Raw genomic sequence first — 13,225 nt, forward strand, 5'->3', positions numbered from 1 at the left:
AAGGAGGTGTGTCCTTCACGCAGAGGACATACCAAGTGTTTTACCAGTAGTCTGTTAAGTGGCTGTAGGGTCAAGGTCAGGAAAAAAACCCACCCCCTCATCACAACCACTACATAGGAGACTGGCCCATCTTGGTGGATAGCCTGGTCGGACAACGTGCTGCTGAAGCCTGAGAGCATTACTTAAATCCAAATCGACAGGCCTGGGCATTTGAAAATCCACACTCAATTCTATTACATCAGCGGGAGCTCAGTGTTCTGTAGTCACAAAGGACTCTGCAGCACCAGACGACAGGAAAGGTGTGGACACTGCCTCGTCCATGTGTCTGAGGCGTGATCCAGGAGGAAGGAGCTGTGCCACACCAGAGTGGAGAGGAGTGCGTCAGCCAGCCACAGCTCCAGAGAATCACCTGCGAGGGTCTTCCTACCCTCTGCCCTAGCTCTGTATGCCCTGACTAGTCTCCTCACAGGAATCTGCTTTTTCAGAGGTTATTTTCCAGAGGAGGGCACCGATTGTAGAGAGAAGAGGCCATGCCACCCGTGGTTACAAGGGCTACCTTGTGACAAGTCTCCCTGGCAGTGATGTTTCTCGGTTTCTATGAATAAAACAAAATGTCTTCGTACACTGGTCTCCTGTGAGTCTGGTCAATGTGAGTCAATCAGTGTTGCCTTCCCCGAGTGAACTCATGAACTAAATTACTTATTGTGCAAAACTGACTGGCCAGTTGCCATCTTTGACACTGATATTTTTCTCTAGGGCTAAAGGCCGAGGGAAACAATGGCTCTAGAAAGTGGGGTCCTGAGTACGTAGGTTCTGGGGCCTCAGCACCATTCTGGGGAAGCTTCCATTATACTTATGGCCAATTTCTCAGACACCCTCGCTGAAAGACAGCCTGCTCCTGGCAGGCAGGGGAGCCTCTTTATCTCCATTACATGGGGCCCAACTTGGAAGTGTGTTCTAAATTGCTGACGTAGGGAGCTAGAAATGGGTTCATTTTAGAGGGAACCAGACAGGTGGCAGCCAGGTGACCCCACAGGCCAGCCCATTATAAGCTCATTGCCATGTGAAGCTCCCCAAAGCAATTGGACCAACCTCCCTGTAGAAGAAATGTCTCTCCCTGGGGAGCCGGGACTGTCACAGGGCTCTAGGACTCCTGAGAGCAGGAAGGACTTTCAAGAGGGGGCTGATGAAAATGAGACCTATGTCATGGAATGCTCTCAGCCCCGAGGAGTGCTGGTGGGCACAAATGACCTGCAGCCCCCTCTCCTTTGAGACTCCAACCCCTGGCCAGGTCTCTTCTCAGTGACAGTGGCCCAGACCCTTACCCATGGGAAGGGAAGCCCTTCTGTGGCCAGGTGAGGTAGACACGGTTCGTGACTGCTCCACGGCGTGGGCCACACTGTGGACACTGCCAGGGTCTGGAGGGCTGCTCAACGGAAGGGCAGCAGGTGTGTCCAGGACATGTGGCTGTGCTCACCATGCACGGCCAGTCCCTGCCATGCAGGCACCCCAAGGGTGCGCTGAGGGCACAGCAGCTCTGGGGACAAGATCAGGACCCCTACCTGGTTTCCAGTGATTTCTGCGGTAGTGGAGGTGGCCCCACGGTGGGAGAGCTACATCTTGGAGGCATCTGCACCAAAGACAGAAGTCACTGTAGGGGACAGTTACTGTCTGGAGACCACCTACCATCCTTTCTCCTTCTTTGGACAATTCCCCTTGAGGAGTTCCACTTCTTCCCCTCGATACAGCCATGATGGCTGTGTCAATACGTGTGCCTTGCTCTTCCAGGATGGCCAGGAGAAAGGAGTACTGGAACCCTGGGCCAACATGCCCCTCCTCCCCAGACCTAAGTCCATATCCCTGCACTAGAGTCCTGACACCTGCACCCTGGGGACCCTGCCACTCCTGCCCTTTCTGAGCCGGCGTCTGCAGCTTTTCTTTCATGCCGGAAGCCACCACACACCCTTTCAAAAACATGCCCTGTTGGTGTAGGTTAGCCAGAGTCAATTTCTGGTGCTTGCAATGGGAAGCACTAGAATTGATATATTCACTTAGCAAGCATAAGCAATGTCTATGGCCTGCCAGGCCCCATGCTGGGTGTGGGGTAGGTGCTCCCACAGCAGACAAGCAGACAGGTAGACAGGATAAAAGATCAGTGTAGACGTTCTTATGGTACTGTTATCTATAACGCAATATAGGCATCGGGGGAGGGAAGGATACTTCAGAAGAGGGCTTCAGAGGGGAGAACACTTGAGAAACGAGAATGGGCTTAGTGAGAAAGCAAAAAGGGAAGAGCATTATGGGTGGACCAAACATGAGCTAATGGTGGTGTCTAAGGAAGACACAGTTCGACGTTTTCAGTATTGTACTAAGTGCAAAGGTGACCTTTTCTCTAGAGCCCAGTAAGTACCTTTTTGGTCTACTGTTGGGAGAAACCCGGCATTATAATACAGTTGTTAAAAGCCTGGGCTTTTTGGTCAGAGAGACACGGGTCCAATTCCAGGTTCTGCCATCTAGCCGCTGTGTGACCTAAAGCAGATTAATGACCCTCTCTGAGCCTCAGCTTCACAATAAAGTAAGAATCCCAATGGGGTGTCCTGAGGAGAAATGAGGTGAGAGCCATGTACAGCAGTCATCAGTGACCACACAGGGATACTGAGCGTCAGTCATCGCTGCCATATGATAGTCAGCAACCTGGAATGTTTGTCTGACTTGATAACCGGGTCGCTTGGTGACACTTTTGCCCCTCCCTTAATTAAGAGAGTTCAGCTAGACTCCCTAAGATCCTCTTCAGTTTGGCCATCTAGAGTTTCATGAACCTTTTACATCCTGGGCCGAAGCCCCTTCTCTACCTGAGATCAGGATCTATGAGTTTATTCGCTTATTTGTATCTAGTCTAAATGCAGAGACACTCGTGTAAGAGAAAGAAAATCTGTCTACTGGCTATAGGGGCTGGAGGGGTGTCTGAGATAGGAGCAGATCCCTGCAATAGCTAAATTTATTCCCCTCGACGAGCGAGACACATTCATCCATTCGACAGATAGCTGTATTCTCCTGGGCATCAGGCACTATTACGGACACTGGAGAAACGGGGAAATGAAATGAAACCACCTTCGGTCTCTGCTTATATCCCAGGAGGAGAGACAAAAAGAAACAAGGAACTGGATTGAGAATTCTTATCCTTCCAAGTCCAGTATCCACGATACCGTCCTTCCCGGTCAGAACACAGGCCAGGACCTGGGTACCTTCCCGCCCTCAATCCTTTCCCCAAGGCCTCTGGGGCCACTCCATCCATATTTAACTTCTCACCTGTCAAGATTTAGACCTGACAGGTACCTGATTAGATCCTCCCCCAAGCTCAGTGTGAGCTCCTAGGGCCTGCTGAAACCCCACATCATGGATGAAACGGAGCACCTCTGGTTTAAATAATTCTTCAGGGCCTTTATTCGCAGCGTTCCGCTTTCTGAAACTTCCCTCGAGTTCTTCTTCATTGATTGAGAGAGTTCGTTCTGAAGGCCCTGGAAGCATTAAAGCAGACGGGGGTATCACTACCACGGGAGTTGTTCAGAAACCTGTAATTATGCAAAATTCTAACAGTCTTTCTCCTTCATTAAGAAAGCCTACGAAATATATAAAGGTACATGAAGAGTGTGACTCGTAAGATTCTTCAGGGCATATGAAGGGCTGTCATGAAGCTCATCTCAAGGGCAAAGCTCATGTGTTGAACATAGAGAAACCCCTAGTATTCCTCCCCAACCTTCTCATTCCTTGGCCACAGGCAATCGGGCTCTGACTTGACCCCAAATACCAAAGGAAGAGAGGAAACAGGGCAGCGAGACGTGTGCAGGGCCAACAGAAGCTCAGCCGGAACAAGAGGTCTCTAAACACCCCCAGAGCGGCCCCCTCCTGCGATACGGAGCCCAGGCCAAGGGCATGCAGGGGAAGGCAGGCAGCCTGGCACACGCCCCGCCGTGCCCACACGAGCACTCACGGCATACTCAGCCGGCGCAGCAAATACGAAACACGGACAGCTCTCCCCGCCCTGTGCCTTCCTCCGGGAACCCAGGCACCCAGAGACGCGGAGAAGGTTCCCCGAGTCCCTGGGAATCTGCTGGGGGAGCTTTTAGAGTCCTCAGGAGGTGGACAAGCTCTAATCCCCCATGAGGGTACCGAACCGATTTTTGGTCCGGGTTTGACTGCACTCACTGCCCCTAAGGGGTATCCTGGAAAGACACACAGCGGGTCTCCAAGGATGCGGATTCCCAAGGGCTCACACTGATGGCTTTACTTCCTTGGTATCCGCTCAGTCTTTGGGAGCTCTGGACTGTCATTAGACACAGTTTCTAGAAGTCAACAGCTGCCAATTTCCCACCGTCCAGGACAGTCTAACCAGCCATCCCCCACAGAGGATCTTCTCCAAACGAAGCCAAAGAGCCTTCTGGCGAAATGCCCCTGGGTTTAACGCAGTGGACGGAATCCCTCTGGGAGAAAACGGCAGAACGCTCCGCGCCCTCACCTTGAGCTGCCATCATCACCTCCTTCACCCTTCGGTACTGGTTCAGCAGCCCCGTGAGCTCCTCTATCCGACGGTCCTGTCACAGCGTGAGAACAGACGACACGTCAACACCACCGCTGGCCCCTCAGAGGGTTTCGCGTGGGGGCCCACACTATGTGGGGGCACGCTGAGAAGAGATGCTACATGGAGCCTCAGGAACACTTCAACGCGAAGCTCAGCCTCCAGCCTCCTTCCCACAGGGCCAGGGTTCTCGGTGGTCCGCCCCCTGGGCCGCTGCTCAGCCTCCAGCCTCCTTCCCACAGGGCCGGGGTTCTCGGTGGTCCGCCCCCTGGGCCGCTGCTCAGCCTCCAGCCTCCTTCCCACAGAGCCGGGGTTCTCGGTGGTCCGCCCCCTGGGCCGCTGCTCAGCCTCCAGCCTCCTTCCCACAGGGCCGGGGTTCTCGGTGGTCCGCCCCCTGGGCCGCTGCTCAGCCTCCAGCCTCCTTCCCACAGAGCCGGGGTTCTCGGTGGTCCGCCCCCTGGGCCGCTGCGAACGTTCCTGCCTCTGCTCGGAGGCTAGGAGTCCAGGCTCTAGCCATAAACAAGCCTTCGAGGGGCTTAAACGTTTCCGATCTGGAAGCTCACTACCTCCCTGCTCCCCCCCCCCGAGGCAGCCTCAGAAGTCTGTTTCCCGGTTCGACCATTGTCCTCTGCAGCTACACGCGAAGATGGATTAAACTAATGCCGGCGGCCGGCGTGTTTATCCCCAACACCCTCCCCTGTTCCGGGGGAGTCAGAGATTCCTTGCACAACAGTCGAATTCCCAGAGGAGATCATTTCTTTCAGCAAAGGTCTGGGGGCTTGGGAGGCCACACAGATTCTGGCATTAGACGGACTGGGGGGCGGGGGGATGAATCCTGGCTCCACTACCTACTATTACCCGAGCTTGGACAAAACCCTCAAGTACTTTGAATCTCAGTCTCCTCCTCTGTAAAACGCAGGGCTGCGACCCTCAGAGCTGTGTCCGTCCCAGGTAGACGCTCTCCGGTTACAGAGGGGCCACTCTAGGGTGACGCGGGAATCGGACATGAAGGACGGAAGGCACGGGGGTAAGCACATCACGTGCTGCCTAGTGTCTCCGTGATGAGTCCACCACCAGACTGCGCACACAGGAGATCAGCGCACCGTTGTCACGTTGTGCCAGGAGTCTAAGCAGCAGTTATGACATTGGCAATAACCGCGGCGGTATTTCTTTCCCCCACACCCGCACAAACAGGTATGACTTTACTCTGCCTTTGGGACATTTCACTCAGGCGAAGTTCCCGGGCATCAACGCCAAAAACGGGGGCTGAGGCTCAGTCTCTAAGAGGCAGAAGCCATTCTCCTGACACGTCCCTGGGTCACTGGCCTCGCCCAGAATATCAGAGACCTGTAGGCACTGAACAGAGATGTCAGCAGAGGAAGAACAGGGCTGCCCGATGACCGTCTTACCTTATCTTCATTGGCGACAAGCAAGGTTTCCATCCCCATTTTCAGACGTTGAATCTCTTGGTCTAAAAGAATTAGGTGTAGAAAGAATTATGTAAACACAGACAGCCATCCCCACAGGCTAAGCTGCAGACACTCTCCCTGTGAATAAACTGCACACGGGCTCCTTTACTTCTTTAAGAGCCTCGTGACAATGTCTGACATAGTCAGTCTCATTAAATATTTGTTGGACTAGTAAATGAATGAATGAACCTATTATTTTATCTTCTCTTTATAGACATTAGTAGGGAAAAATCAAAATGCCATTTACTCAAAGGTGACACAGAAGAACTCTACAATTTTTCAAATCAACACCTCAGAAGAATACAGACATTTATTGCTAATTACCTGAGTGGGCATGCACCTGGGCTGCTAACTGGTTTTGGAGAAAAGCCTACAGTCCCATGGATTGTAGCAGGTGAATTTAAAAAAAGAAAAAAAAAGTCTACAGCTGAATGAAGAGGAGAAAAGAATGATTATGTAAAAGAGCGGGATACCTGGCTTAATTTAAAATGGTATAATCAGAACTGACTAACAAATGTTTAGACACATCCATAAATATATTAAAACAAACTCTACTGTTAAGGAAAACTATCTTATTTCATAAACCTACAGAATTTCCCCGGGGGCCAAGGTACCTGTGTCCATCTGTGGTGGACAACCCATGCCCTGCTCTCACTCTGGGCCTAAGACGGACCCTTGATTTCTTCCCCAGCTGGTCTGCAGGGCCAAAGGCCAATGCCTACAGGAGCTGGAGGTCATTCTGATAAATATTTAGGTCTAGGGATTGTCACATAGTTGGAGTTTCAAAACAAGGACCTATCCCCATTTCTCAACTGATTACTGCAAAAGGGACAGGGACGGCCACGTAAGCCGAGTGCAGGAGACAAGGGAACCGGAGCACAGGCATCCCACTTCCAACAGGAACAGGAAGAGTCAATGTGTGGACTTTGTGGAAACAGTCATAGGGATTCATTTTCAGGGGAAGTACAGAGTGCCTGCTCACTGTCTTAGGCTCTCGGCAGCTGAAGATCAGCTCTGCAGCTCCGTCTCTGGGAAGAGGGTGGTAAGCTCCGTAGAAAGACTGGCAAACCTCCGTGCTTTGGGCAGAACCCAACCTGAGCAGCAAATGACCAAAGGACCAGCTCCAAGAGTTACCTGATGATGGATTAGAAGGTCTGGACTATAGAGAAGCATAGGGTGGCGGCGGAAGGCTGCCTGCACTACAGTCGGGGCACAGAAAGCGTTCTGTGCAGGTTAAGCACTGCAGAGAGTTTAGGATATCTTAGGGGGCCCCAGCCTCCGCCTTGGCAGGTAGGGGTGCACTCAAAGGCTTGGGAAGACACCGAGAAAGGCTGGGGGAGGGATGAACAGATGGGTCACCAATTTCCTTCTCCAGCCCGAGTCATTGCTTCAGGGCCGCATGGCTTCCCCACCCCAGCCAGGGACCCAAGCTAAGCACCGCTAAGGCTGATAGGGGACCCGGCAGTGGGGCCAATCTCCAGGGCTCCAGGACCTCCTCCAGCGTCGCTCTGCAGCCTGGAGCTGGAGGAGAAGTCAGAAGGTGTGTGATCATTTTACACACCAGGTGAATAACTGGAAATAGTAAATAGGTGTGAAAAAGACGATTTGAGGATTCATTCCCTCTTTTTAATCAGCAGACATGAACTTATCAAGGTCCATTCACCATCCTTTCACTTAGTATTTCTTAGGAGCCCACCGTGTCTGAATGCTGTGCAGATCCGGTCTTAAAGAGACAGACACAGGCCTGGCCCCACAGTGAGGACGACAGTCTACACCAAGAGACCTCCCCCAATGCAGCCCTGATATGTTTTAAGTGCTAGGATGGAAACAAGGAGAATGCCAAGTTAGAGAAAAATAGGACTGGGGGGCACCTCGTTGAGGTAGGGTGGCCAGGAAAGGTCTGAGGGGTAACGCTGAAGTCGAGACCTAAAGGATGAGCAGTAACTGATCGTCTCTGCGACCTGAGGGTCTAGTCTGAGTATCAGGCGCGCATCCATCAAGTGAGTGAATCACTAAAGCCTCCCCCGTGGGGATGACACAAAAACAGGTCCTTTCAATCAAGTGAAAGAAAAGGTCCAGAGGTGGCTACACGGAGCTTAGCGATCAGACTGCACTGACAAGTTCACGGCATGATTCCACAATAGAGCTGTGCTTCATAGGCCCGTTCACGCACACGCACACACACACGTGCATCTGTTCACTTGGACGTGTTTGCACACAGGACATATGTGCACATCAGCATGCCTACTCACACAGGCATACACACGCCCACTCACGGACACATGTGCCAGGGGCCTGGGGCAACCACATCCTATCACAGTCCAGCCAGTTACCTTTCTCTGCATGGTCACTCTGGAGGGCCGCAGTCCGGGAGAGCTGGCTGTGTAGACGCTCAATTTCTGCATCCTTCAGGGCCACCTGCTCTTGTAGCTGGGCGACCTCAGCCTGGAAGAGCAACAGAGGATCCCCAGCAGCTCAGAGGGACTACCAGACTGTGATGGAGAACCTCAAGTCATTCACAGCCCAGGACCAGCGGGTCCCAGGACCAGCGGGTCCTAGGACCTGTGGGCAAGGCAGGAGCAGAGGCCTCAGAGGCGAGCAGTTGGAGGTGCTTACTGCCCTCCCCGCAAGGGGGAGCTCTGCCCCCTGAACTCCTTCTTCCTGGCCAATCTGACCCCGCCCATGGCTGGGGCTGGTCACCTGTATCCTCCTACCTGACCAGGCTCTTTCCCTTCCCCGCCCTGAGGCCCAATCCCCACGGAGGCCTGACGAGCTGGGATGGTGTGCAATGGGACGGCTGCTGATGGGTATTCTCTTTCTGGCTGTGGTCTTCCCTCTCCCAAGAGATTCCCATAATAGCATGTCTGTGTATCACTGTGACAGGTGCACACATCTCGCATTTTCCCAGCCCGTACAGGAAGGACAGTGGAAATCAAATCACTACTGCTAGACACAGAGTGAGTGCAGAGTTCCCCCACAGGTACTCTCCCACCCGTCATGCACAGCCACGGGCTCTGCCCGGCTTCCAGGCGCCCATGCACACGTACCCACCTGTCCACACAAACAGGCATTCAGGTGTGCTGAGTGGATACACTGCTGCAGATAAAGCAGTAAGTACAGTCACGAACCCCATACGCACATTCATACACAGACGTACGTGCATCCCCGTACGGGATGGTGCCCGTCTCTCTACGAAGCAGAGCAGGTTAAACTTCACACAGAACAGCAGGTGGGATTGTCCGCGCCTTCCCATTCTCAGGGGAAGATCAGAACTGTGTTGGTCCCATCCCACCGGGCACATTGGCCCTGGAGCCTAACTTGGATTCTCTCATTTCCTAGTTGGGTGACCTTAGGCAAGTTAACCTTTCCGAGTCTTGCCTCATCTATAAAATGGGGAAACTGCATTTACCTCATAGGGCCGTGGTGAGGATTAAGTAAGATAATGGTCACGGACAAATTAGCCTAATGCTCAATAGACAGTAAGTGCTCGATAAATGCTGCCACCGTGACTCCTCTCGTCGTACTCCTTTCCTTGTGGACAACCAGCTAGTTCTCCGAGCATCAAACCAAAGAAAGGAAGTAAGGACTCACTCCGGAGCCCATCTACACACAGCAGAGCCCTGTGGGATGGTGTGCAGTGGGAGGCCATCCCTCCCCGTGGGGGAGCCCAGCCACATCCCCCATCATGCCTCAAGGTTACAGAACGGGCCACCCTTTCCCACAGAGGCCGGAGTTAACCTTTGAACAATTTCAAGTAACCAGATGAGCCCTGAGCCTGTTGGTGGCTCCTTGCCCAACAGGCCTTGCGTTCCGTTTCAGGACACACTGACGGGGCGCCCACTCTGCCCCGGCCCCTGTGCTCGCGGATTCCTTACATCAAACCCCACTCACTGCTCACAGGAAACCACGGGAGGAAGCAATATCCCTGCACGTCACTTCCGGGGAGACACCAGCACCAGTGCCTGGCATGCAAAACCCACCTGCTCCAAGCCGAGTGCTACCCACTGCAGCCCTCATGCTTCGGAGTTGACAGCATGGGTGGAGGCCGCCATTATGGGGCGAGGGCTCCCTGAGCCCACCTCAGGGTCCCTGAGTAAACCTTCCCTAATATCCCCCAAATGGAAAAGAGATGACCATGTAAAGAAAAAGGAGGCAGCAAGGGGTAGATCTCCTTACTCCAAAGCGTCCTATGGAGCGCTGCCCCTTGGCTCTGTGCTATCGACCCACAGAGGCCAGAGAGCCTAGCCTGGCTATGTCCAACTGCCTGCTGAGACCCACAGCCACACGGCAGCTCTCCACAGCTCACTGAGGGCCTCGCTGCCATGGTTGACCACCGACAGCATCAGTGGCTTCTGAAAACCTGAGCCAGTCCAAACTCTTCTCATTTCTACAAGGACCATGCTATTCTTAGAAGACAGTCTCCTAAGCTTTCCTGTACCTCCCACAACCATTTTCCCCTCTCTTTGCAGTCCAAGCGAGAGCTGGTCTCTGCAAGGAATCTGGATGCCCAACGCTTGTCTGCAGGAATAGCGGCGGATCTCAGTGATGGGGGCCCATGGAGGCAGAGCCCAGCACCTGGCACGAGGTCGTCTCTTCTCTTTGAGGCCTGCCTCTCGTGAGGTCCTCTACTTCAAACCCTATAGACTAAGTGGCTGGGCCCAACCTCCCATGTGCCAGTTTGCCAGAAATGGCAGGTGTCCCCATAGCTGGGGAGTCTTGTCTCCAACAGCCCACAAGCTACTTGACCACGAGGGCAAAGGACGCTCCTGCCACGGCCGCTGAGGCTGCAGCTGTGTGGCAAGCGGTCTGAGGCAAAGGCAGGCTAGCACCAGGCAGAGGGGTGCCCCAGCGCCCTGCAAGTACCCAGCCTCGTTAATCCCAGGGAGCACGCCCTGCTGCTGCTGCACTGGAACCTGAAAGGCCTTCAGGGACTGACAAGCTCTACACAGAAAACTGAAGAGAACTTTCAAGAACAGTACGGGTTTTCACCGCAGGGGATCAGGATTCTATAAGGAAGAGAGCATGGTTTTGGGAATGACACAGATCCAGATCGGAACCTCACCTTGGCCACTCTGAGCCTCAGTTTCCTCACCACTAAAATGAGGATAATAAATCCATAGACCTCACTAGCTTATTTTATGAATCAAACGAGGAAACCGTGGGCAAAGGGCCTGACACGTTCCGGCACGCAGCAGGTGCCCCACACCTGGGTGGTACTAAATAGCCTGTCGTATCTCAAGGGTCTATACGCCAAGGCAAAGAGCTCAGTGATCTAAAGAGAGTTATCTGGTTTTATAAGAAGCGGTGTGTACAACTTCAGAGGCTTCCCCGAGGCAGGACTCGCTTGAGTGGAGCCCTGTGACGGAAGGTTCTGAGCTGAGAAAACCACTGCTCCCAGAACAGGAACGGAAGCAGAGTACTTACAAGGGTGCCCTTAGAGACAGAGCCGTAGATAAGCGGGTGTGCACCGCCCAGGGCTGCGCTGACTTGGTAAGATCTTGGGGAAGTTACTCAACTGCTCTGTGTCTCAGCTCCCCATCCATACAATGGCGAAGAGAATCATTTTATACAATAGGTTAGGCAGACATCGGTTATCATGTTCAGCGTTTTAACAGAGTTTTATTTCCTAGAAGGAAATATTACAAATGGTAGCTCCTGGGTGGCACAGAAGTGAACTTTATTCATTTTTTATGGTTTAAAAATCCCCTATAATGAGCATTATTTTTATAATCATTAAAAGTTAACTTAAAGGAAAAAATAAAATTACAAACTAGAAGTGAAGAAAATTCTCCAGGATTTTTTAAAACTCTAGTGAGTTTCTCATAGTCCATAGTCTCTCATGTTTCATTCCCCCTTCTGATTACCCCCCCTTTCTTTATCCCTTTCTTATGAGAAACAAACTGAGGGCCTCAGAGGGGAGGGGGGTGGGGGAATGGGATAGACCGGTGATGGGTAGTAAGGAGGGCACGTATTGCATGGTGCACTGGGTGTTATACGCAACTAATGAATCATCGAACTTTACATCGGAAACCGGGGATGTACTGTATGGTGACTAACATAATAAAAAAAAAAATTAAAAATAAATAAATAAAACTCTAGTGAGAAGTAAAAATGAAAATCTGGTAACACCCTGGGTGGCGCTGCAGAGACCTTAGTGAAATAGCAGATGTGTGTTCAGAGACCCCGTCACGCAGGAATGCTGCTCCCAGGCTGTTCCTTTCCCCCACCCTCCCAAGGCAGCCTAGCTCCCCAATTCAATAGAGACGTGATTTAGTTAAAACAATAGTCAAAGTATATTTATATATATATATAAAACTCCCATTCAAGGCTAAAAATAAACCATGCCTTCTTAAAAACATTATTAAAGCGACTGCTATATTTCAAATGATGCAGCCAGTATAACGCTGGCGTTCATCCCCCTTAAGACTTCTCACTTGCTCACAGCCCCTTCCTGGTCCCATGTCAGTCTCGGGCTGCTAAGGGACACAGCAGGAGGAAGGAGACCCAGCTACTCCAGCAGGGCATAATCCCAGGGGGCTTTCCCTGTGAGAAGAGCCTTCTGGATCAAAGCTGTCTGCGTGTGCACAGGGTAGGGTCGATGTGCATGTTTCCGGCGGAGGCTACTACAAACCCCGAGCCGGAACACAGACCCTCCCCAGCAACCTCGGCGACCCTCCGAAAGCGTCAGAACTGCCTCTTACCTTAGTGGCCTTCAGCTTCCACTCATACTGATTCCGTTCATTCTCCAACTCTTCCACCTTGATTCTGAGGTGCCTGAGCTCTTGCAGTAACTCCTAGAGGGGCGAGGGACAGAAACAGCGTTCTGATGGTGACAGAGCACGATGCTCCCTGGATCTGTAACCCTGGCGAGGCTCATGCAGAGGGTGCCAGGGGCAGGAGCACCGCGTCATGCCCCACACCGCGGTTCGACTCTTGAACCACGGTCCCGTGCCAGGAAAAGCTGTTTGGGCCATTAGAGAACAGGAGCCAGGGACTTTCAGGCACAGGAGGGGAAAACATTCCTCGTTTTAGAACCTGCTCTGCCTGCCCCTCTCTGACATCCACGTTCTCCGCGGGGTGTGCCCAGATCATGCACAGTGTGTGAGGCCAGGACAGGTAGGACTCGGGAGCGAGAGCAACAGAGACGCCAAAATGAGACAGCTTCATACAGAGTATCGGG

The 13,225-nt window shown here is 52.5% G+C and overlaps 1 protein-coding gene across 18 annotated transcripts in view; it reads right to left on the reverse strand.

Annotated features, from left to right (window-relative positions):
* PPFIBP2 (PPFIB scaffold protein 2) overlaps positions 1–13,225 on the reverse strand; it is a 166,985-nt gene that overhangs the window by 27,324 nt on the left and 126,436 nt on the right. For all 18 annotated transcript variants that reach the window (XM_087868064.1, XM_087868062.1, XM_087868063.1 and 15 more), the window contains 6 exons: positions 12,747–12,839; positions 8,379–8,490; positions 5,986–6,047; positions 4,517–4,592; positions 3,415–3,518; positions 1,563–1,630 (listed from right to left, as the gene is read on the reverse strand). In XM_087868064.1, coding sequence (XP_087724190.1) covers positions 1,563–1,630; positions 3,415–3,518; positions 4,517–4,592; positions 5,986–6,047; positions 8,379–8,490; positions 12,747–12,839 — 515 coding nt within the window. The remainder of the gene's footprint in view (positions 1–1,562; positions 1,631–3,414; positions 3,519–4,516; positions 4,593–5,985; positions 6,048–8,378; positions 8,491–12,746; positions 12,840–13,225) is intronic.

Source organism: Ursus americanus, chromosome 16, assembly GCF_024610735.1.
Source record: "Ursus americanus isolate L20-20 chromosome 16, mUrsAme1.1.p, whole genome shotgun sequence".
Lineage (NCBI taxonomy): Eukaryota > Metazoa > Chordata > Mammalia > Carnivora > Ursidae > Ursus > Ursus americanus.